A 24,555-nucleotide genomic window follows, 5' to 3' on the forward strand; every position below is an offset into this window, starting at 1 on the left:
TTTGTATGCCTTTTATTCCGGTGAATTGCATCTCCCGTCATGCTTTTAAGAGGCTTGTATCTTCTGCTGGCAGTTCACTCTCCCGGTCTGATGATCTTCTGCGGGGGCAGTCAGGGATGGGGTGTGGTCATCTGTCTCTGACTCTCTGGTGTCGCTTTCACAAACAAGCTTCTGGGGAATGAAAGACTTAAGGACAAACATGGGGTGGCAATTTGTGCTATCAACATTCCAGAGGTTGGGGTTGGGGAGACGGGGGGACACTGGAGAGGCGTTTCTGTTGCCCTTCTGCCCTGCATTTGGGAGGTTGACCTTCAGGGGACTCAGGCTGTCCTCTTCCTCCATGGTGCTTTTGTTGACACAGGCAGCCTCGTGCTCCTCCAGCTTCTTGATGGGGACCACGTGGCAGGCGTTGTATTTACAGCTGGCCATCTTTTTGGCTTTCTTGGGGTTCTTTCTCCGACATGATGCCAGGTGGTACTGAAATCTGCTGAGTGGGATTCGGTGGTGAGGGTTGTAAGGGCAAGTTTCTAAGGCTTCTGGCTCCATGGGAACTAGTTGTTGAAGCAGGGTAGCCTGCTGCCCAGAGTCATGATGAAATGCCCTTCATGGAAAAGGCCTTTGGCAAGAAGGATGGAGCGGTCCTCCGTGCCAGTGCTGCCCCTTGGAACTCTGGAGCCACAGGTCTGAACAACTCGGGCTGCCTATTCTCGGGACCACGAGCGGTGGGTCGGAGGAGGGACAAGGGGCTGATAGGAGCAGCTGTACAGACAGCAGGCGGTCATCAAGCGGCATGTGAGACGGAAGGACCACACAAAGCAGATGCCGGAGCCCAAACCACAGTGGCCCTGCAGGGAGCTGAAGAAGGGACGTGCCAGCCAGCCCTTGCCTTTAACTCTCACTTATGTGATGCTGCCAGGCAGCTGTGGACGGTCACAATGGGCTTGTGAGTCATCAGCCGAAGTCTTGTTGTCCTTTATTTTCAAGGCATGAGCTGGGCTTGGGGAAAGCTGCCATGCGCAACGACTGGTGACCCGTCATCATTTACCTGTCTTTCTGTTTGTTTTTTTTTCAATTGAAGTTTATGTTAGTTTCTGGCATACAGCCAAGTGATTCAGCTACACACACACATATATCCTTTTTCATATTCTTTATCATTATGGCTTATTACAAGGTGATGAATATAGTTCCCTGTGCTGTAAAGTAGAACCTTGTTGTTTATTTTACATAGAACAGTTTGTTTCTGCTAATCCCAAACTCCTAATTTATCATTTACCTGTCTTTAAACGTACATGTTTAATATCATTTGTGATATAGTTGGGTTTAAATCTACCATCTTTTATGCTTGGTTCATTGTCTTCTATCTTCCTTTAAATAGACTTTTAAAAGCTCCATTTCTTTCACTAGTTTGTAAGTTATACATTGTAGAACTAATCGTTTCATGGTTACTCTACAAGTGAAAACAAAGATAATTTATCAAGGCTTAAAGTTAATAAGTATTAGCTTCTTTCTGGGTAATACAGAGCTTTTTCTTCATTTACTTCCGTCGTGATTTATTATGTTTTGTTCCCCGTTTTTTTTTTTTTTTTTTGTGGCCGTACCACATGGCATGTGGGATCTTCCTTCCCTGACCAGAGATCAAACCTGTGCCCCCGGCAGTGGAAGCACAGAGTCTTTAACCTCTGCACCACCAGGGAAGTCCCTGTTGCCTGTATTTTAAGCCTAATTTTTTAAAAAACTTCGCAAGACAATATTGCTATTATCAAAGTTTGATTACACTTGTGTTCACATTTATTTCTCTCTCCTTTTGCACCTCGACTCACTATGTGGGATCACTTTGTTTCTGCTGGAAGTTTTCTATTTTTAGAATTTCCTCTTGACACACTCTTCTGATTTCATTTGTCTGAAACCATCTTTATCTCACCCTCATTCTTTTTTGCCTTTGTATTTATTTTGACTCTGCTGGGTCTTCACTGCTGCACGGGCTTTTCTCTAGTTGCCGAGAGCCAGGACCACGCTCTAGTTGCAGCACGGGGCCATCTCACTGTGGAGGCTTCTCCTGTTGGGAAGCACGGGCTCTAAGGTGCTCAGGCTTCAGTAGCTGCAGCTCCCGGGCTCCAGAGCACAGGCTCAGTAGTTGGGGTGCTTGGGCTTAGTTGCTCCCCAGCATGGGGGATCTTCCCAGACCAGGGATTGACCCTGTGTCTCCTGCACTGGCAGGCAGATTCTTGACCACTAAGCTCTCATGGAAGCTCGCACTCTCATTCTTGGAAGGTGTTTTTGCTGACGGTAGTGGTGCTATTTCTTTCTTCGTGTTGAATCAGAGCCCAATTTCTTCTAACTTCCGTGTTTGAGAATTCAGAATCCCAGTTACCTCACTTCTTTTGAAACCCATCTGTGTCTTTTCATAGGTCTGTTTCAAAGAACTTTTACCTTTGATTTTCCTACGGTTTCACTAGGTTGTCGACCTGTGGATTTCTTTATACTTATTCTCTCCTTATATTTATTGGCCGCACTTCTGGGTTAAGTGTCTTTCATTCGGTTTGGAAAATGCTCAGTCATTGTCTCTTCAAATAGCTCTTCTACTTTATGCTTTTACTTCCACTGAAATGACAACATTTTCATTCTACTGACATTTCATGTCTAAAGTGAGTTTCGTGGCCACACCTAACTTCAGGGATCAAGGAAGTCCAGGCTTCTCGCACGCATAGGAGGGGGAGAATAGGAACTTTGGCAAGAGTCGTGACAATGTCCCCATTCTGTCTTTTTTTGTCACCAGTAATTTTTCCCCCTTTTCTCTACACATGCAGAGTATGCTACCTCCTCCCCAAGGGAGAAAACCCCCAGACTGGGAGAAGATGCTCAGCCAGTGCCCACCGGGACCTTCCCGGGTTCCATGCAGGACCTCACACTGCATGGGTGGGAATTCTAGTGCCTCCAGCTAAGCTGTCCCCTGTGAGGAATGAGAGGCTTGCAGAGTTTTGTTCACTGTACCCCTGCCACCCACTGGAACGTCCTCTACACAAGGACAGCTCCTGGTATATTTTGCTGAGAAAGGGTCCTTGGAAAACTAACTTCCATACCATTTATGCAACAGAGAGTCCATTTTCTCTAAGCCTGAAACCCAGCGTTGAAGGAGCTATCGGGCCCATGGGGAGTTAACAGGTGGTTCAGCATATGCTCTGATGTGTCCCCAAAGCCCAGCATGGTGTTTGTTGATGATGCTGACAATGTTTTGTTTTTTTTTTCCCATTCCCATAGCCTCTTTCATGCCCAAACCAGAGGTGGCTGAGGCTCGAGTGATTTAAGCATCTATAAGTCTGTGAATGGAATTGATAATGAAAGCATTTCTTCTGTCACTGAAATCCACATAATAGGGAACAGGGCATTAGCTGTTGTAGGTTTCTTTGTGGCCAAGAACGCATTAGTGGGGCAGGCTAATGTTAATCCATTACGGAGAGAGGGAAGACCAAGCTCATTAATGCTTCTAATGGACCTCTTGAATGGTCCTCCAGCTTTCAGCCTTCTCGAAGCATCTACTTCATGTCCGGGATCTGACAGGTCACTCACCATAGCAACCGGATGGGGGAGAGGGATGCAGATCCACCTGTCTGCACTTCTCAGGCACTTCTCAGGCCTGTACATGTCAGAGACCAATAATGCAAGTGAGGTCAGATCTGCCTTCTGCTCCCTCCCTCCCCACTCTGATCATCTTGAGAGATGCTGCCGACAGCTGGAGATGCAGGCATGGAGAAGGTCACAGAATGTGCAGAAACAGTGGTTCCTGAGAAAGAAAAACTATGTGTCCTGGGCAGCCAAGTCAGCAATCATCATTATGAGGTGGGATGGAGGATCAGAGTCACCATAAATCCGAATCCTTCAGCCTCAGAGAGACTTCAGGTCAGCTTCTCTCTCAGGGCTAACACCCCCTCCCAGGCATCCCTGAAGGATGATCACATAGTGACAGGGAGCTCCTTGTGACCTTCCCCGCCCAAACATTCCCTAGTTAGCTTTATCCTGCATGCGTGTTCACTTACTCAGTCGTGTCTGACTCTTTGCAATCCTATGCACTGTAGCGACATACAGTCCATGGGGTTGCAAAGAGTTCGACACGACTGAGTACACGTACACACAGTAGTCTACTAAATGTGCAATAGTTACACGATTATGTCTAAAGCAACAATCTACACACTTTAAAATTACTTTACGGCTAAAACATTTCTAATCGTTATCTCAGCCTTCAGCGAACTGTAATCTCTTTACAACAGTAACATCAAAGATCACTGATTACACAGATCACCAAAGGATATTTAATAATAACTTAAAAATTCAAAACACTGCAAGAATTGCCAAAATGTGACACAGGGACATGAAGTGAGCAAATGCTGTTGGAAAAATGACTCCAAAAGACTTGCTTGGTGCAGGGTTGCCAAAAGCTTTCAATTGGTGAAAAACACAATAAGGGCTTCCCTGGTGGTCCAGTGGTTAGGAATCCCAGTGGTTAGGCCTGCCAACGCAGGGGACACGAGTTTGATCCTGTCTAGGAAGATTCCACATGCCTCGGGGCAAATAAGTCCGTACAACTTCTGAGCCCACTACAAGAGAAGCCACCACAATGAGAAGTCTGCACACTTATATAGAGAAAGCCCTTGCACACCTGGAAGACCCAGCACAGCCAAAACACAAACAAAACAACACAATAAAGCAAAGTGCCGTAAAAGTGAAGCATGCCTGTACCAGGACACTTCATAAATAGTTGACCCTCAAGAAATAAGAGAAAACATTAAAATGGGATTTCCTGAAACATGGTCCATGGAAAACTAGCTGCTCGAGGCTGTATGAGGAGTTGGGAGCAACGGCTGCACTCTGGAGACACTGAGCCGATGCAAGGTCCACAGTGACTCTGCCTGAGGGCTTCCTGGGTCCCCGATGGTGGCACCAGAATCCCCGGAGCTACTCGCAGGATCCATGCATCAAGGAATGTCAGCTTGGAAAGAACAAGCTCTGTGTCATAAATTAATACAAACGGAAAAGACATTTCATTCAAGCATCTGTGAGGAACTGAGAGAAACACACCATCCTAGGCCACAGAGACAACCTCTGAGGTGCTGACAAGCTGCCTTTTTCTGGCCACATTATCTGACCACAAAACAGAAATTAAAAACAAAGGGACAAACAGAAAAAAATTAAACCACTTGGAAATTGATTCCTAAATAATTCAAACAATGGAACAAAACTGCAATTATAGGCCATTCAGAACACAACAATTGGAACGCCGCATAGCAAAACTCGTAGAATGTAACAAAAGAGTCCCAGGGCGCAAATACTTGTGTTATTACATGGGGAAGACTGAAAGTTAATGAAGCGTCCAACTCAAGAAGCTAGAAAATATGCCACAAGATAAACCTAGGGAGAGAATTAAAAGTAAGGGTAAAAATTAATGAGACAGAAAACATAAAAATCAGTACAACTGGTAAATCTAAGACTCAGCTACTTACAAACTGGTATAAGACCCCTAGACTTATAAGAGCTTCCTAAAGGGAGGGGGTGGAAGCAAGTGAGAGAGAGAACATGAAAGGAGAAAGAGAAAGGAAGAAAGAAGGGAGAGGGGAAGGGAGGAAATTAAAAAAGGAGAGAGGGAGAGAAGAAGGAAGGAAAGAAAGAAAGAATAAAGGGAGGAAAGAAAGACAGGAAGAAGGGAAGAAAGAAAGGAAATGTAGCCAAAGATGCAGAGAAGAGTTTTCACATTAGAAGAGAATACTAAATACATATTACTAAATACTAAATTTAATAAATACTAAATACATAATACTAGTTAATTTGGAGCATTCAATGGAGAATGCATGTCAACTCAGGCTGCCATAATAAAATACCACAGAGTTGGACATGACTGAAGCGACTTAGCGCACATGGGGGATCTGGTTCCCTGAGTGGGGATCAGACCCCTGCATTAGGCCCCCCTGTATCAGTAGTGCAGAGTCTTACCACTGGACTGCCAGAGAAGTCCCTGTCTCATTCCGTTTTACTATCTGTAAGTGAGCATACATACAAAGGGATGTATGGGTGGCTGAAAAAGCCCAAGTTCATTTTCTCATAATTCTGGAGCCGAGACATCCAAGCTCTATGCTTAAGGGGGTCTCTGTTTGCTCAAGCAGCCTGAAGTCAGCCAGACCCCTTCCTACACCTGGACACAGAAACAACTCAGACCTCATTCCATCATCGGTGTGACACGGGGCTGGGGCCGAGGTGCTAGGAGCCAGCCCTCCTGACGCTCCCCAGGGGTCACATCAACTCTGAGTGTGAGTCGAGGACAGCTGCCCTGTGGATTTGCTTCCCTGCTCCCTGCTGCTTGGAGCTCCCCAGTTTTATGGTTTCCTCCCAGGGATGTGACTCTGTCTTCATCTGGCTTCTTCCAGAAGCAGAGCCTGAAGCAAGGATTCAAGTTCAAGTTGTTTACTCTGGAAGTGCAGGTAAGGTTGGGGAAGTCAGACACCTTTGTATGTATGCTCACTTACAGATAGTAAAACGGAATGAGACAGGGACTTCTCTGGCAGTCCAGTGGTAAGACTCTGCACTACTGATACAGGGGGGCCTAATGCAGGGGTCTGATCCCCACTCAGGGAACCAGATCCCCCATGTGCGCTAAGTCGCTTCAGTCATGTCCAACTCTTTGCAACCCCACAGACTGTAGCCCACCAGGCTCCTCCGTCCGTGGGATTCTCCAGGAAAGAATACTGGAGTGGGTTGCCACGCCCTTCCTCTAGGGGATCTTCCCCACCCAGGGATTGAAGTCTCCCCTCTTAAGTCTCCCGGATTGGCAGGCGCCACATGGGAAGCCCAGATCCTCCAAGCCACGACGACAGATCCTGCATGCTGCAAGGAATACTGAAGATCCTGCGTGCCCCAGCTAAGACCCAGTGTAGCCAAACAAATAAATTAATATATATATATATAAATAAAAGACTGAGACAAAAATGACAGCAGTTTATTCTCTGTACTTTTTAAAAACTTCCATTGAGTATATTTTTTTCATAACAAGAAGAGACCAAGCAAAAATCATACTTAGAAAAACATTTATGTAAACGACTGGAGATTTGCAAATACTTTAACAAGTATTGTAATAGGGTTAGGCGAGCGCACAGCTGTTAGCGTGAGATCTTTAGCATTCGCTCATCAGCGCGCCTGTTTGCTAGTTAGAGTTATCGCGAGACCTTTAGCGCCAGACCCTGAGTGCAAGTTTCGGGGTCCCGCTCTGCCAATGGTCAGCTTGCATGGGTCCTCGAGGCAGAATGCATGAGGGATGGATCAGAGCCTTCTCCCGGGTCCCTCCAGGTCCTTCAACCTCAGGGCAGCAGATGAGCTGGGGTCTCAGGGCCACGCTGAGGGTTGTGTCCCCCAGATCTCCTGCATCCTCACCTCACCACTGCCGCCCACCAGCCAGGCCCCCAGACCCTGAAGCAGGAGGGAACCCCTCCTACATCCCCACCTCTGTGACCTTATGGCGGTGGCTGTATCTGTGGGTCACGGTCCATAGAGGCCTCATCAGTTGGAGTATATGGACACCACCATTAAGGTACTAGCTTCAACCAGCTTCAGTCTCTCCACTCAAGTTTCCAAACTTGGCCCAGCATAGATCAGTTGCCTACTCCTAGGAGGTGGCCAGAGGTCACGGTTAAGTTGCAAGGACACTGTACAGAATTACTTAAGGTCCACCTCTGTGGTCGGGGCTGTTCTCAAAGGAGGACAATTGTGATGAGCTGAGTGGGGAATGAATCTGCTTGGTATCTGTTACATGTATTTCTCTGGGTCCCGTACAAATGACTCTCTCCAGGTTAAATGGCAAGCCCGAGGGCAGGTGGGGTCCTGGGCGCCTGGCTTCCTCGGTGATGACGGCTGGGTGGGGTCTGGAGAACCTAATCCTAAGGGCACCGTCAGCTGAGATCGGTCACCTCACTTGATGTCTGAGCACCGACGGGAGGATGCAGACAGGATGCTGGACGAAGCCTCGTGGGCAGGGTAATTGACCCTCGCAGGAGCCCCGTCTTTTTAGCCCAGGCCTAGACCTTGAAGGATGAGAGTTGAACTTTGGGACTGTGCCCTTTCTTGTGAGATTAGAGAATAACATTTGTTTGGTGGAGGCTTCCAGGAACATAGGGATCTGACCTCCAAGAACAAAGAATCTGACACCAAGAAGTTTGCAACAACTAACCACACCCCTCCATCACCTTTCCTATGAAAGGGCTTTGCTGAAAGTTTTCAGAGATTTGGGGTTTTTTTGTTTTTTTTTTTTAAGGCGTGAGCCACCCTAATCTCCTTGCGTGGTCCTGCAGTACACGTTTTTGTGCTCCAAACTCTGACGTTTTGGTATTGCTTGGCCTCACCGTGTGTCAGGCACATGGACTTGCATTCAGTAACGGTATGGGTAATCAAGCCATCTCCCTCCCTCTGACGGCCTTTGGGGAAACTTATGGGAAAAGGTATAAAGCACAGAACTCAGAATTACCCCAGCCAAGGGGTAAGGAGTCTGGAACGTGTGTACACCAACTTCCAAAACTCTCATTTGTTGAGGGACTGTAAGTTCCTTGACACTTCCAATCTGCCAAGTGTGGGCAGTTTTGGGAGCAAGACACACCCAGGTCCCCCACTCCCCTCTGTAAATGCAGAGACTGAGGTGGAAGCTGGCCAAAACACTGAAAAGTCCCATGGATATACAAGAGGCAGTGATCACTTCCTACACAGGAATTTATTTCTTCTTATTCGGTGACTTATTTCTTACTTGGTAAGCTGGTGGTCCCCACCAAACTCAATTTTTTTTCTGATTTGTAGCATCTGCCAATTTCCATGGTGTAAACACTCCTGCTAAGGCCAGTTTCAAGCTACCAATGGTTTAATAACCAGCTCCCAAATTTCAGCTCTTGTGAGCGTCACCCAGCTCACCAGCCGTCAGTTCTTCCTTCCCGTATTACATTTCACCGCAAGGTTGTGAGCATGTGGTTTGGGTTCCTTCCTGGTTTATGTGCTCATACAGATTTTCCTGGGTTTTCTCTTTGATCACTTCAGTGAGCATCTGAATACCACTGTCAGTCACCTGGAAGTCTCTTCACTTTCAACCTTTAGGTGGCATTTCATGGATGTGGACTTTTCGTAAACTGCATTGATGTGAGGACAGGGAGGAAAAGTTGCTGCTGCCCAAGGCTCTCTCTGACTTCTCAGAAGGAAATGCCAACTTCACTGGCGAGACCGCAGATTGGTGAGTCCACTTCTACTAGTGGGAAGGTCACCGGCTCTTCCACGTGCCCTTTCATGTGACTGGGTGAATGCCATCTCCTCTTTCCTGGACCTCATTTTCTTTTTAATTTATTTTAATTTATTTTTTGGCCTTGTTGTGAGGCATGCTGGATCTTAGTTCCCTGACCAGGGATGGAACCTGTGCCCCCTGCAATGGAAGTGTGGATTCTTAACCACTGGATCCCCAGGGAAGTCCCTGGATCTCATTTTCTAATACACCTGCTCTGGTGTGCTGGGTTGCCACGTAAAATACAGGACACCCAGTTAAACCTGAATTTCAATTAAACAATGATACTTTTTAAGCTCAAGTTGGGCTCCCCTGGTGGCTCAGACAATAAAGAATCTGCCTGTAATACAGGAGACTTGGGTTTGATCCCCAGGTTGGGAAGATCCCGTGGAGAAGGAAATGGCAATACACTCCAGTATTCTTGGCTGGAGAAATCCACAGACAGAGAAGCCTGGCAGGCTACAATCAGTGGGGTCACGAAGAGTTGGACACGACTAAACGACTAACACTTTCGCTTCAAGTCCCAAATATTGCATGGGACATACTTATGCTGAAAATATATACTTATGTGTCCAAATTGGATCATGTTTCAATGCATGGTGGCTGAATTTTCCCCATGTTAGAAGGATCCTAATGAGAGGATCTTTTTTTTTTTTTTTTTTAAGGTCTTCGAGGTGTAGCTCAGAATCCCCAAGGATAGAAATTTATTACCCCACAATGGGAATGGGATGTTAGCCTCAGTCACACCACAGGGGCTGAGGTAGCTGTGAGATTCTGGAAGCTTAGACATGCAAGCTTCCAACAACAAGTAGTTAAAGCTGATGCAAGAGCAGATAAAAATAATAAAATTAATTTTTTATATTCATTAATAAATGCTATTGTGCCTGGAGATGATCTATCATATAACATGTCAGTTTGGGGAGGTTTATTTTTTTAATTTTTTCGGTCATTTATTACATGACATATTTCTCCAAAGCTAAGTAAATATTTTTATTAAAAAATTAAGAAACAAGAAGTTCTTTGGTGTTTATCTAAAATTCAAATGTACAGGGGCATCCTGTATTTTTACTTGCTCTATCTGACACCCCATGAACTGGTGACCTTGCCCTTGTCCCAGTCCAAGCCTAATCATAATAGTGTGGAAACTTTGGGTTTGTATTTTCTTGTTTGGAGAGTCTGTCTCTTGGGAACTTCATGAGACGGGCTGGTTGGCAGAATAGGAATTAGTATTCCTGGGTCCTCCAGCAAAGCACCACCAAACATCATGAAAACCTTACTTTGAAGTCTAATAATTTGGATTTGCATTTGGGATTCAGCTTAAGTCTCTGATGAATATAACCTGTGAACATTTAATGTCTCACCTACTTTGTTTGGCTTAGTTCTGTCATTTTGTTTCTAATGAGCCATGTTCTCTCTGGTTAGTTTTCTTTGGTGGTTTAGAAGTCATACCTCTTATTTTTATAATACAAGACATTATTCTAAATACAACAATCTAGATCTCCCATCATATGCTTTTTCTTCCTCTCATATATCATACTTTCTGGGGAAATCATTTGGGATTTTTACAGGCAGATGATTATGATCATGGTTATTCAAAATAAATTATTTTAACATATTATATATCTTAAGCTTTAATACTTATTTCTGATAATTGGGAATAAGTTGCATGCATCGCTATTTATAGTCAGCATATTTATAGCCTACTATAAACATAGCAATATTTATAGTCATCTTTGCATTGTGGTTGTTAGTTTCTATTTTCTTTGGACTGTCTTTATCCTACCCTTGAATCTGCTGTTTGGATTCTTCAGTCTTTTTTTTGTTTAATCACGTATATGTTTTTGGTTGCACTGAGTGCGTGTTGCTGCATGCGGGTTTTCTCTCATTGTGGTGAGCAGGGGCCACTCTTCGTTGTGGTGTGTGTGCTTCTTATTGTTGTGGCTTCTCATGCTGCAGAGCGTGGGCGCTAGGGTACAGGTGCTGTCCTTGGGGTGCACAGGCTGAGTTGCGCCGAGGCATGTGGGATCTTCCCAGACCAGGGATCGAACCCGTGTCCCCTGCAACGGTTGGTGGATTCCTAGCCACTGCACCACCAGGGAAGTCCTGGATTCTTCAGTCTTATTCTCTGCCACTGGGCCACTGAACTCGAGTCCCCTGGGCTGTTTTCTCTTCTCTCTTCCTGTCTGTATTGTGGACAACTCACCATAAGCAGCTCAAGATCCAAACCACCGCTGAGTGCAAACCCACGAAGCCACTTTGCCAACTGATGCCTCCCCTTGGACGTCTCATGGGACCTCACACCTAGACTGCCCGAACTGTCTGAAAACCACCTTCCGCCCTACCAGGCCCCGTGTTGAAGCTTCTGTCTCAACTGACCATACCGCCGCCTGTCCACTTCCATCCACTCAGCAGAACAGAGGCTCTGATCCTTCCTTTCCCTCACTTCCACCCCCACGTCGAATCTATCGCCACGTCCTGCCGCTGTTAACTTTGGGGCAACTCTTGAATCTATCCAGTTTTCCTCATCCCATCACCGGTGCTCTAATTCTAGGGACGACTGTCTCTGGTCTGGTCTGAGGTTTCCTAACTGGCCTCCCCACCACCCCTCTGGCCTCTTTCTGGACCAGACCCAGAGGGGACATCCAGAAATCCAGATACACTGCCCCTCTTCTGCTTCCCACTGCGATTAAGATATTGGGGAGGGGCAAGAGAGGGGTCGAGAATTAAGGGGTACAAGCTGCTATGTATAAAGTAAATAATCTGCAAGGACATATTGAACAGCACAGGGAATACAACCAATCGTTTATACTAACTTTAAATGTAGTATAGTCTGTAAAAGTTTTGCATAGCTATGTTGTATACCTGAAATGAATAGAATATTGTAAATCAACTGTACTTTATAATAATAATAATAGTAAAAAGAATTCTGATACAGTCAGGATTCCTCAGGTGCCCATGAGACCCTCCACACCCGGCTGGGCCTGGAGGATGTTTCTGCTTCTCTCCTCTCAGCCTGTCATGGGCTCTTGGCATCTCCTGTTTTGAAAATCTGATTTTCTCTTTTGGTGTGATTACGCTCCTACTCGCCCTTAGAGCTCAGCCTCCCCTGAACTCCCTGCGAGGTTAAACTCCTCTATTCTTTGCCCTCATAGTCCTAGTGCCTTTCCTTCACGGCGCTTTATGACGCTGTTGCTTTATGATTCATTACTGTCCCTCTTCTGAGGAGCACCTCCCTCCCCCAGGAGGCTAGAAGCCCCCAGAGGCACGGATCGTGTCTGTATCAACTCCCTACTGTGTCCCCAGTGCCCGGCAGAGCACCAGGTGCCTAGTGGTGCCCAAGAAATATCTGTTAACTGAATGAGTAAGTGACTGATGTGCAGCTGGTCACAAGCGACACTGAAGGTCACCCCTAGTACTAACAGTGTAGCTTGCGGCTGAGACCCCAACGGAGGGAAGATCCCTGAGAAAGCTGAGGGACTGAGAGTCAGATGTTCAGAGTTTTGAGTTCCAGAGGGCTCTTGAAAGCTTTGGCTTTTGATTACAAGAGCCAGAAGCAGAAGAGAGAGAAATGTTCCTGTTTGCTTGTTTTTGTCATTGTTCTTGAAGCTTGGCTTGGCATATGGCACACAAAACTACAGGAACCCCAAAGCACTATAATTTACACCATAAACCACAGGGTGGGGAAGAATGGGTGGCGATGAAGACCATTTCCCTGCTCTAGAGGAGATGAGTTGAATGAGCGAATGTGGAAGGAACCGGATGAGAAGGCTGGGTCAGGGTTTAGAATTATTGGGTTCCCCGAGAAGGTGTCCCGCATTCTGTCCTCCAAGGTGAGAGCAACCTCAGTCAAGGTGGTAGGGATCCCAGAAAAGGCCTCATAGAAAGTCCAACATGGCGCCTGACTACTGGCGCCTGGTGGTCAAGGGAAGTACAGCAATGGAATGATCTGAGCACAGACAATGTCAGTGAGACCAGCGACCCCAGCACAGCATAGAGGAGCAGGCTGGAGTCCTCAAGCCCCCAGAGAGGGTGTGTATGTGGCTGACAGTGGACAGAGGCTGTCTGAGTGGGTTACAGCTGCTGCTGCTTAGGCACTCAGTCGTGTCAGACTCTGTGCGACCCTACGGACTGTAGCCCGCCAGGCTCCTCTTTCCTTGGAATTCTCCAGACAAGGCTACTGGAGTGGGTTGCTATGCCCTCCTTCAGGGGATCTTCCCAACTCAGGGATTGAACCAGGGTCTCCTGCGTCGCAGGTAGATTCTTTACCAGTGAGCCACCAGGGAAGCCCCGTGGGTTACAAGGTCCCAAGAATTATAAGGGGCCCATGGCCGAATTGTAGTTCCTGCAGCCGGAATCGAGGGGACCCAGACTCAGATGCCAGTGAGGGCTGAGGGCAGCTCGAAGCCACATAGCCCTCCCAGATGCTGGCGCGGTATGTAACCCCTTCCCACCCCAGCTTGGCTTGCCTCTGGGTGGCGCATGCGCACACGTGTGAAACCTGAAGACACGTGGCATTTACTGAAAGAAAAGCTGAGTGAAGTGGCTCTTCTGCTTAGTGTTTGTCACTTTGCTTCCCCACCTTCAGTGGAAACTGGAGCTTACAAGCTAGAATGAATTTAAATAGGAGGAAATAGGGAAATTAATAGATTTTTTTTTCTTTTTCTTTTTAATGTTGGAATTGCTTTTATGGGATGAGCGCAGCAGACCTGCCCATGGACGGGTTAGCGGCTTGGAAGCAGCTGAATCCCGGAACCTCCACACGCCACCTACCTGTGTTAGTGGAACATGCAAAGCTCAGTCAGAGGGTAGAGGTGGGGAGTATTAATAGGTTTTTAATCTCTGAGGAATGTGGTCAGGGAAATTTATACTTACTACATAGACTGACCAACGCCTGTGTTACTTGAGCTTCCAGCAAGAAACAATCCAATTCAGGTGGACTTAATGAGGGGAGTAATACTGGGGAGTGGATGGAGTAAAGGGACCCAGTTACCTGGGCGTCAGGGTCCCTTTGGAGAGGGAAATGGCAACCCACTCCAGTATTCTTGCCTGGAAAATCCTATGGATGGAGGAGCCTGGCAGGCTACAGGCCATGGGGTCACAGAATCGGACACGACTGAGCGACTTCGCTTTCACTTTTGCAGGATCCCAGGGATCCCAAGGAAGAGCAGCAGTGAGGAGCCTGGGGGAGCGGGCAAGGGCAGGGGGTTCCACTGAGAACTGGAGGCAGAAAGTAGGGGCCACTCAGCAGGAGCTGTGGTCATGTAGAGGCTGAGCTACTGCCAGAAGGGAGACCCAAAGGAGGGAGACAGCAGGGAAGAAATATTGCCATTTCTGGCTTCTCCCAGCCTCTGGGATCTGGAGGCCAGCCAGCAAGGGTGTCAGGGTGGTACAGTCCACAGGGGCCAGTTTTTTGGGCACAGAGCAGGGTGGGAAGATGGGTAGGTTGGAGTGGGGGTTGAAGAAAAGCTAGCACACCCTTCGGATTGACTGGATGGGGAGACTGAGGCCCAGGCAGGGGAAGGACAGAGGACTGTCCCGGGGACCTCATTCTCCTATTAGAGCTCATTGTCCCAAACTGCTCTGCTGTATTTCCTTAACACACAACTGAATTTTCTCATTTCCAAACCTTATTATGAAAAGGAATCATCAAATGCAAAAACGTAGAAGAACATATCCATAACATTTTGGTGTCTATTCTTCTAGATTTCCTCTGTATGCTTGAACACACACATTTAATAAAAATGAGAGTGGGCTTAATAAGGCGGGACAAGGAGGGGCCGGCACTCAGTGAGTCAGCAGCTGGTGTCCTTGAAGGTGAGGAAGAGGAAAACGGAAAAAAAAAAAAAAAAAGCCAAACACAAAAATCCAGTGGAGGGGAAGAATGGTGGTTTTGGGGTGGCCTCAGTTTCCCCAGCTGCTCCTGGGCAGGGGTGTTGTGAGGATTAGAGATGAAACAAGCAAACAGCAGAGCACTCATGAGTACCCCCGGGGAGTTCCTTTCACCCTCTGGGCCTCAACTTGCTCAACCATACAGGGTCGTCCCAGCTCCCACGTTCCTCTGGCTTGGGCTCTGCCCTGGGGATTGCCTGGCCCTGACATTTGCATCCTTAGAGTTGCTCTGGGAGGGGCCAGGTAAAGCCTCATGTGCCCCATCTATGGGGTCGCACAGAGTCGGACACGTCTGAAGTGACTTAGCAGCAGCAGCAGCCCCAAAACTTGGTACAGGCCCTATCGGAGGTATGTGAGTGATGTGTGATGGTGTTTCTGTGGGTAGTGCTTCCCTTAATAGTTACATACAGGCTTTAATGAATGTCAGCAGGGCTGATCATAAACATATTTTTTAAAATATTTATTTTTGGCTGCACGGAGTCTTAGCTTGTGCACAGGCTTTCTCTAGTTGCGGAGGGTGGGGGCTGCTCTCTAGTTGCGGGGAGCGGGCTTCTCATTGCGGCTGCTTCTCTTGTTGCAGAGCACAGTCTCTCAGGGCACTTGGGCTTCAGCAGCTGTGCAGCACAGGCTCAGTTGCCCCACGGCATGGGCGATCTTCCTGGACCAAGGACTGAACTGGTGTCCCCTGCATTGCAAGCTGGATTCTGAACCACTGGACCACCAGGGAAGCCCCCATAAACATGTTTGACAGCTGGCATGACAATCAGGATGGACTGTGTCAGTGACTCGAGTGTGTCTCTGGTTGTCCATAACTGAAGCAGAGCAGCCGGCCTGGTGACTGGGGTGCTGACTGTCCCCCAAGAGTGGTTCACGTTGTTTTCAGCACGCAGGCTCCAAGATCCTCAGACAGCAGTCCTGGGCTCCAGACCTACTCCAAGCTTTAGCTCTGATCACAGCCCTGTCTGCCCCCTAGGAGGTGGGGAGGGCAGGAAGGGGTTTGGGGTGGTGTGGAGAGCCTGGGAGACCCCTTGTTGGTCAGCCTGTTTCTGGGGCATTTATCCAAGTGGGGCTTCTGGTCCCACCCAGCTGTTTTATCAGGAGGCTAGGGCCTCTTCAGAGGGTTCTAGAGCCAGGTAGAACCCCCGCCCCCCACCATCGCCTACTGCTCACTGTCATTCCCCTTATCTTCAGGTGTGGGTTTGTAAATTACTTGTGTTTCACTGCTTTTTTTCAGTTTTCATCAATTTTCAATGTGGGATAAAAATACAGAAAAAAAAATACATCCAGCTCGTAGGTTCAGGTTTATATGATTGTAACTGCTTCCTGGAACCCCCTCCATCCTTTCCCAATTACAGCCTCCTTCCTTCTCCCAGAGATTACCCATATCCTGACCTTTAGCATAATAATTTCTGTGCTGTTCTTTATAGTTTCACCACTTGGGCAAGTCATTGTTTATATTTGTTTGTAGAATGATAATCTTTATTTTAAAAAAGCCTTGGAAATCCTTGTTTTCTTTTTTCCCCCACTCCATGTTTCCCCCTCCTCCTATTTATGGTAAATGAATTTTTTTCCTCCTTTCTACAGTAGGTATTCAAATTTCTCTTTTAAAATGAGTATTTTATGTACAAATATTTAGAGGGAAAAAAACAATAGTTCAAGTGTCATATGAAATGGGAAAAATGGTGGTGTTACCCAAAGGACCAAAGTTTGGGAAACACTGTGTTCCATTTACAAAGGGAGAGAAGTCCTGGAGAGGTCATTGTAGAGTCAGGGATGGAAGGAAGGGGCACATCCGCTACGGACCCGGTCCTTCTGGAAGCTCAGCAGCTGCAGCGCCACCATGACCACCAGAGGGCAGCACGGCCCCAGTTTCTGCTGCCCTCGCAGCTTCGCTCCCGGGCAGCTCAAGGGGTGGAGGGCTGGGTGGCCCACCCCATCCCCACCCCTCCTTGGGATTCACCCGAGTCTAGAGACCCTGAAACGGAGGTCTGGGACACACGCCCTTCAAAATTACCTGGGCATCCAGAAATTATTATGTTAACAATGTAGATTTGGGGGCCCTCTGGAATCCATTGAATCTGTACCCCTGGAGGTCCAGACGTGGGAAGTGGGATGAGGTGTGTGTGTGTGTGTGCATGTGTGTGCGTGTGTGCGTGTGTGTGCGTGTGTGTGTACACCTACAGTCTGCTGCTGCTGATGGCAGTCGCTGATTACCACGTGGAGCAGAGCAAGTTTGACAAGTTGGAAGCTTTGGGCTTGCGTTTTGGCCCCATTTCTTATCCCAATGGATGGAAAATTTTGTTTCTTAGTATTTTGTATTCATCCATCATCCATCTGTCCATTTATCCATCATCTGTCCAATATAGTACCTAAACTCTCACGAGTCCCTTTTAGACACTGAGACAGAATGATGGCTTCCACCTTCCTGGAGCTCATGCTTTTGTGGAAGGGGCTGCTGCTGCTGCTGCTAAGTTGCATCAGTTGCATCCGACTCTGTGCGATCCCATAGACAGCAGCCCACGAGGCTCCCCCGTCCCTGGGATTCTCCTGGCAAGAACACTGGAGTGGGTTGCCATTTCCTTCTCCAATGTGTGAAAGTGACAAGTGAAAGTGAAGTCGCTTAGTCATGTCTGACCCTCAGCGACCCCATGGAATGCAGCCTTCCAGGCTCCTCCGCCCATGGGATTTTCCAGGCAAGAGTAGTAGAGTGGGGTGCCATTGCCTTCTCTGGTGGGAGGGGCAGATAATAGCAAATAATCCCACAAACATGAAATTACAAGTTGTAAATAGCTGCTTTGAAAGGAGAGGAAGGCAGGTGTGATTCGAGTAAAGAACTATGGGACCATGTGGGAACGTGGGAGGAGCTCTTCCTTTAGGAAATTAGGCTTGAATTGAGATCTGAAGGGAGAGTAGGAGTTAGGTAGGCAAAGAGTCAGGAGGAAGAGTGTTTCAGGTGAAGGGCTCTGTGTGTGCAAAGGCCCTGGGGTGAGAACGAGCTCACTGCTTTTGAGGAACTGCAAGGGGGCAGCAGGGAGAAAGGAGGAGAGGGGCTGGACAGTAGGTGGGGATACTCAGGCTCTAAAATGGGGCAGTAAGGCTCGTCTTGGGTTCCCAGGTGGTGCTAGTGGTAAAGAACCCACCTGCCAGTACAGGTAGTCATAAAGGACGTGGGTTCGATCCCTGAGTCAGGAAGAGCCCCTGCAGGAGGAAATGGCAACCCACTCCAGTATTCTTGCCTGAAGAATTCCGTGGACCGAGGAGGCTGGCCGGTTATAGTCCATAGGGTTGCACAGAGTCAGACACAACTGAAGCGACTGAGCATGCATACGCACACGCAAGGTTTGTCTTGCAAAGGTGATTAAGTGTAATAATGAGTCCAAAACATCTTGTTTAGTACACAGCTGGTGTCATAGATGTGGAAGAGTGTGAGGGGAGGGCACCTAGAGGGCACGGCCAGGTTAAAGACTGAGCTGTGGGAAAGCCCCAGGCAGGTGTGGGCACTGGAGGCGTCTCGGTTGATGATTCGTGGCAGGGCACAGCTGAGAAGCATGTTTTCACCACGGTGAAAATTACCGTTGGCATCATTCTCTTGCTGAAAACAAAGTGAAATTGGAGAACAGGCTGTTGTCTTGAACTAGGCCAAGATGACTAATTATTAGATTCGTTTTCTGAAGGTTACCATATACAGACATGTGATTGGGAGGAGAGAGGAGAGTTTGGAAACCTGACTCATTCTGAAACTCCGATTACATGGAACGCGTGCGAGGTTTCTGAGCAGAATGACTGTGAACATTCAGTTTCACTCAGCTGTCACCACAGGCGTGACACAAAACAAAATGTTTGCATCAGCTCCAGAGAGCATCTTGGGGTAGGTCGCGGCAGCACCTGGGGGAACCTCGGCCAGGTTGTACAGGGTGTGAATGTGGGGCCGGTATTGAGTTTAGGGAGGGAGCACCGGACCCCCAGTCCCAGCCATGGCTTTGACCCTTAGTGACCATGCGGCCTTGGCTAACTCTCTCTTTTCTTTTTTAAATATATTTTTTGATTGGAAGATAATTGCTTTACAATGTTGCGTTGGTTTCTGCCATACAACTCGAATCCGCCGTAAGGATATGCATGTTCCCTTGCTCTTGAACCTCCCTCCCTGTTTCATCCCCATCTCACCCCTCTGGGTCGTCACAGAGCACCCAGCTGAGCTCCCAGGGTCAGATGGCAGCTTCGCACTTGCTGGCTGTTGTACACATACTATGTCAATGCATTTACCAAGTTCACCCCCCCTCTCCTCCCCCACTGTGGCCGCAAGTCCGTGCTCTGCATCTGCATCTCCATTCCTTCCCTGCAAACGGGTTCGTCAGTACAGTCGCTCTAGATTCCATATGCGCGTTAATATGTGATATTTGTTTTCCCTTTCTGACTTGCTTCACTCTGTGTAACAGGCTCTAGGTTCATCCACCTCAGTTCAGCTGATTCACGTTTGTTCCTTTTTATGGCTGTGACCCGCTCTTTTCTTTGGAGCTTAATTCTCCATCTGGGAAAAGGAGGGCCAGACCAGCTGCACGAGCCCAGCGTGGTCCAGTCTTTTGAGATGCACAAGTCCACTGGAGTCCAAATAGTCCCAGATCCAAAGGGCCCCTCAAGGCCCTTGAACCCCTTCAACACTCACTTCCCAACCCTGGGACTTGCGGTGGAGTATTCATGAAGTATCAGGGTTGAACATGGCCGAGGGCTTTCTAAGTGCCCAGTGCAGTACTGGACACTCAGACATACCTGGCCTATTGTCCTCTTCACTTGGCTTTTCATGTGCAAGGCCTTTATTCCTAACTTTGAGGCTTTATTCCTAACTTTAAGGCCTTTATTCCTAACTTTGAGGCTCAGAGGGGCTAAGCAATTTCCCCAAGCCCCCCACTGAATATGGGGCAGAGGTGGCTTGTTCCTCAAGCCAATTTGATTCCAACCCCTTCCTGATTTTGGAAACTGACTCTACCATCTCATTTAATCCTTACAACAACAAAGCCATGAACAGATATCCAGGTTGAAAGGCTTCTTAGCAAAACAGTGGAGGAGACCTTGCCTGTGAGCAGGAGGCCTGATGGTTTCCACACCCTTCCTCCACTTCCCAGCCTAGGACATGAAGGCAGAGAGGTTTCATTGCCCATGTGGCATGAGACTGTCCATCTGCCCCTTCCTGTGGTCAAACTCAATGGTGCCAGAGCATCACTGAATAGAACTGAAGCCATGTTCAGTTCCCTGGGTTGGTTGTCTAAATAATCTTCCAATGGTGGTATTAAAAACACACAATTTTTGCCTTAAACCTTGGCTTCATGGCTAAGTCTTCAAGTCAGATATGTCTTACTGGGTACTTCCTGAATGTACTTACTGCCATCTATGGGTATCTGACACCAAGCAACTAATTGGCTGTGTCTGGACCTGAATCTCACCACCCAACAATGGGATTGCCCAAGAATCAGTCACCCTATAGACCCTAAGCTTGTCATTCTTATCAAGATGAGAATGGTGCTAAAAATGAACACGAGCCACTATTCATTATCAGCAATATATTTAAGAATATAATGCATAATTTAAAGTAATTTTTAAAGATTTTTCTTGATGTGGGCCATTTTTAAAGTCTTTATTGAATTTGTTACAATATTGCTTCCGTTTTGGTTTTTTGGCCTTTAGGCATGTGGGAATCTTAGCTCCCTGACCAGGAACTGAACCTGTACTCCCTGCATTGGAAGGCAAAGTCTTAACCACTGGACTTTCCCACAACCGGGGAAGTCCCTAAAGTAATATTTTAAATCAATGTAAAAGGCTCAACACAAGTAAGTTTCTTGCTCCAAGTAGATACCTGATACCATCTAGGGATGGAGGTGACCCCCCTACTCCCAGCATCTGAATATGGTTTTTTATACTGTTTCCCAAATCTGACCATTTCCACGTTACCACCTTTGGTTATTGCAGGCGTCTCCTCACTGGTCCCCCTCTCCCTGCACCACCACCACCACACCCCCCCACCCCCGCCGCCGACCTTCTTTCCCTGCAGTTATTCTCTGCACAGCAGCTGAAGGATCCTGTTAGAAGCTGGAGTCAAATCACCAGTCTCTGGTCACCGCACTCAAGCAGGGTCAGAGCCGAGGTCCCTGTGGTCGCCTGGTGGCCTCAGATCTTGCCCTGCTCCCTCTCTGAGCTCGTCTCCTGCTGTTCCTCCCTTTGCTCACCTTGTTCCAGCCTCTCTGGCCTCTGTGTTCTTCTTCCAAGGGTCTTCCCACCTCAGGGACTTTACACTTGCTGTTCTCGTGCCTGAAACGCCCAAGCACAGTCCCCCAGGTATGTGGCTCCCTCCCTCGCCTCATTCAGGTTTCTGCTCAACTGACACCTTCTCAGAGACTGTCTTGGCCACTCGACCTAAAATACCAGCTCCTGCACTCTCTCTGCCTGCTCACTTTTTCTTCACCATCTGTCTGCACCTGACGTAGGATGTATTCCTTTATTGTCTTCCTCAACTAGACAATAAGTTTCCTGAGAGCAGGGACTTTGCTCTGCTCACTCTTACATCCGCAAGGCCAAGACCATTGCTTGGGCCGTAGCCGGACATCAGTAAAATTGCTTGAATTAAATGAAGGATCAAACAAATGAAGGATCAAATAAACTGAGCTCCCATTTGATGAGCATTTTTGTCTGTGAAGGAAGCACGTTCTGAGTTTCGTGAGTCACGTTTTCTGATTTCCATATCGAATGTACTACACTGAAGTCATTCACGGGGTCGATTTGAGCTACGCTATGATTTGATATTCCCTTTCAGTGTATATAACTCTACATCTTCACTTTCTTGGATGCCGTCCCTTTTTCCCTTCTATTACCAGCATAAGTAGTTGGATTTATTTTGGAAGCATTTCTCAAAAAAGCAAAGTTCCATTACCTCTTGGGAGTCGTTGGGGGACACCAAAGGGCTGAGAGGGAGCAACAAAGCCCGTTGAAATGCACTGGGGGCGGACTTGGCTCACCCACTTGCCAAGGGACTCTTCAATAACTCCTACACCCAGCTCTGCAGTGTGCGTACTTTGAGTTCAATCCTCAAGGAAATAACAGGTAATCGCATGTTATCCTGTTTGAGGATGTCTTGCAAATAATTCACAGTGACTTCACAAATGCCAAAGAGTCTACTAGGTTTCTCTATTCAATCTCTGCTCAGCCTTGGTGTCTTCCAGGCTTCTGTGACTCCATCACATTCTGAAGTTCTCTTTGTTTACTCTTGGTTCTAGACTCCCAACCACCGGGCTTCCATCAAAATCTCTCACTGGGAGCAGAGAGATATGTCACTAGCTGTTAGGCAGTAAGATGGCTGTGTTTGGTCTCCCAGTGTTCTAATGAACTAAGCTTTTAGCCATGTCCTCCTTCTCCCTTGATTTCTCTCTTACATTGTAGAAAAGTAGACAGTAGTCAGGATTGAAAATTCTGAGATGCTTTTTTTTACCTTTTAAGCTCATGGAGGATTTTACCCTTGGCCTCTTAATATGTGATCCACTGTATTCCAGCTGCATATATTGAGGGCTTGTGTGAACCATGGCCCTCCATGGGATAGAGGAATGAGCAAGATAGAGCTCTTGGTTCTCAAGGATGTGGGGTCCAGGAAGGGGGTGGAAGTGGCATGGCAATGCTTGTGGAGTCAGGAGAGTGACATGCATGCCCTGGAAGGGAGGGTGTGGAACTGTGACTATAGTTAGAGTGGGGCCAGGGAAGGACTCATTGCTTTCATAAAAATAGTGCATAGATGTTAAACTGCAAAAATACAGACGGGTACAATAAATGAAAAGACTGCCTCCAGCCCCCTCAAACCATCAAACTATGTTTCTATATGGAGTTTCTAGGTGGAGAGGTAGGTAGCAATATTTTTGTGAAATGGGATACTTTTGAAAGTAAGTCATTCAGCGTAACTTTACTTGACTGTGATAGAAGAAAAGGAAACCAATGAAACCAAAGGAATTTCTTTTTTTTTTTTTAATTTGTTTTTATTTTTATTGGGCTCTAGGGGATGGGATGGGGAATCCAAAGGAATTTCTGAACCTCAGACAGATATTTCGTCAGTCATTACCAAAGAAATTGTTTCCTAAAATATGCTTCCAAGTTCAACAAGAGATTAGGGAAGACATTGTGGTTGGAGTCATTTTTTAAAAATTCTCTGTGCTTTTTTGTTTTGTTTTGTTTTTGTTTGTTTTGACCGAGCCTTGTGGCTGGCTTGTCGGACCTACGTACCCTGACCAGGGATCAAACCCAGGGCTCCAAGCAGCTCCAGTGCCAAGTTCTAACCAGTGGACTTCCAGGGAATTCCCCAAATCTGTGTGTTCTATCATGAGCACAATTAACAGCAGTACTCCCAGATAAAATATTCACTTAAATTAGTTCAACAATGGAATTTTTGAGACAGCAACATAAAATTGCCCATTAAATCAAAAGACATGGCATATTTTGTGAAGAGCCTGTGACTACTGTCTGCGTTCCTGTCCTAATGCATTTTTCACAGAGCAGCGTAGAGTCAGTGCTATGAGTTTTAACAATTGCGTGGTCGTGTAGTCACACCAGAGTCAGTCAAGCTGTGGAATGGTTTGTCTCCCTGCAAATTTCTTGCACCCCTTTGGTCCACCCCTTCTTCCACACATGGACCTTGGCATCCACTGATCTCTTTTCTGTGCCTGTTGTTTTGCCTTTTCCAGAAAACCATGTAACATGTACAGAACATGCTTTTCAGTGTGACTTTTTTCACTTAGCATATTGCGTTTGAGATTAACGGGGGTCACTCTCCTTCATCGCTGAGTCCATTGCATTGCCGTTTGCGTGTGTGTTCAGTTGCTGAGTCATGTCTGACTCTTCACCACCTCATGGATGACAGCACACCAGGCTCCTCTGTTCTGCACTCTCTCCCAGAGTTTGCTCCAATTCATGTCCATTGAGTCAGTGATGTCATCCAATCATCTCATCCTTGAGATTTGAGTGTTTTTAAATGACGTATTTGCATGTTAGGTAGAATGGAATGTCCTATTCTATAGGATATTACACTGGTCTTCTTCTATTTATTTCCTACTTCACTCCTCATCTTCATGATTATTATTGGAATTTAATTGCTTTACAATGTTGTATTGGTCTGTTCTGTACAATGAAGTGAATCAACTATATGTATATATATATCCCCTCCTTCTTTCATCTCCCTCCCCCATATCCCACCCCTCTAGGTCATCACAGAGCCCCAAGTTGAGCTCCTTGTGCTATACCACAGGTTCCCACTAGCTGTCTATTTTACACGTGGTGGTGTCTATAGGTCAGTTTCAATCTCCAAATTTGTCCCACCCCCCCTTCCCCTTTTGTGTCCACAGATCCGT

General features: G+C 47.1%; 1 protein-coding gene across 1 annotated transcript; it reads right to left on the minus strand.

The window, feature by feature from the left end:
* GTSF1L (gametocyte specific factor 1 like) lies at positions 1-887 on the minus strand. Its single transcript, XM_019972837.2, has one exon. It carries the CDS (start codon positions 544-546, stop codon positions 46-48), a length of 501 nt encoding a protein of 166 aa, XP_019828396.2. The 5' UTR covers positions 547-887; the 3' UTR covers positions 1-45.
* Between the last annotated feature and the right edge of the window lie 23,668 nt (positions 888-24,555).

This window comes from Bos indicus, chromosome 13 (assembly GCF_029378745.1).
Source record: "Bos indicus isolate NIAB-ARS_2022 breed Sahiwal x Tharparkar chromosome 13, NIAB-ARS_B.indTharparkar_mat_pri_1.0, whole genome shotgun sequence".
NCBI lineage: Eukaryota > Metazoa > Chordata > Mammalia > Artiodactyla > Bovidae > Bos > Bos indicus.

Excerpts from the sequence above, each read along its gene's own strand:
- GTSF1L (XM_019972837.2), bottom strand. The coding sequence starts at position 546 with ATGGAGCCAGAAGCCTTAGAAACTTGCCCTTACAACCCTCACCACCGA.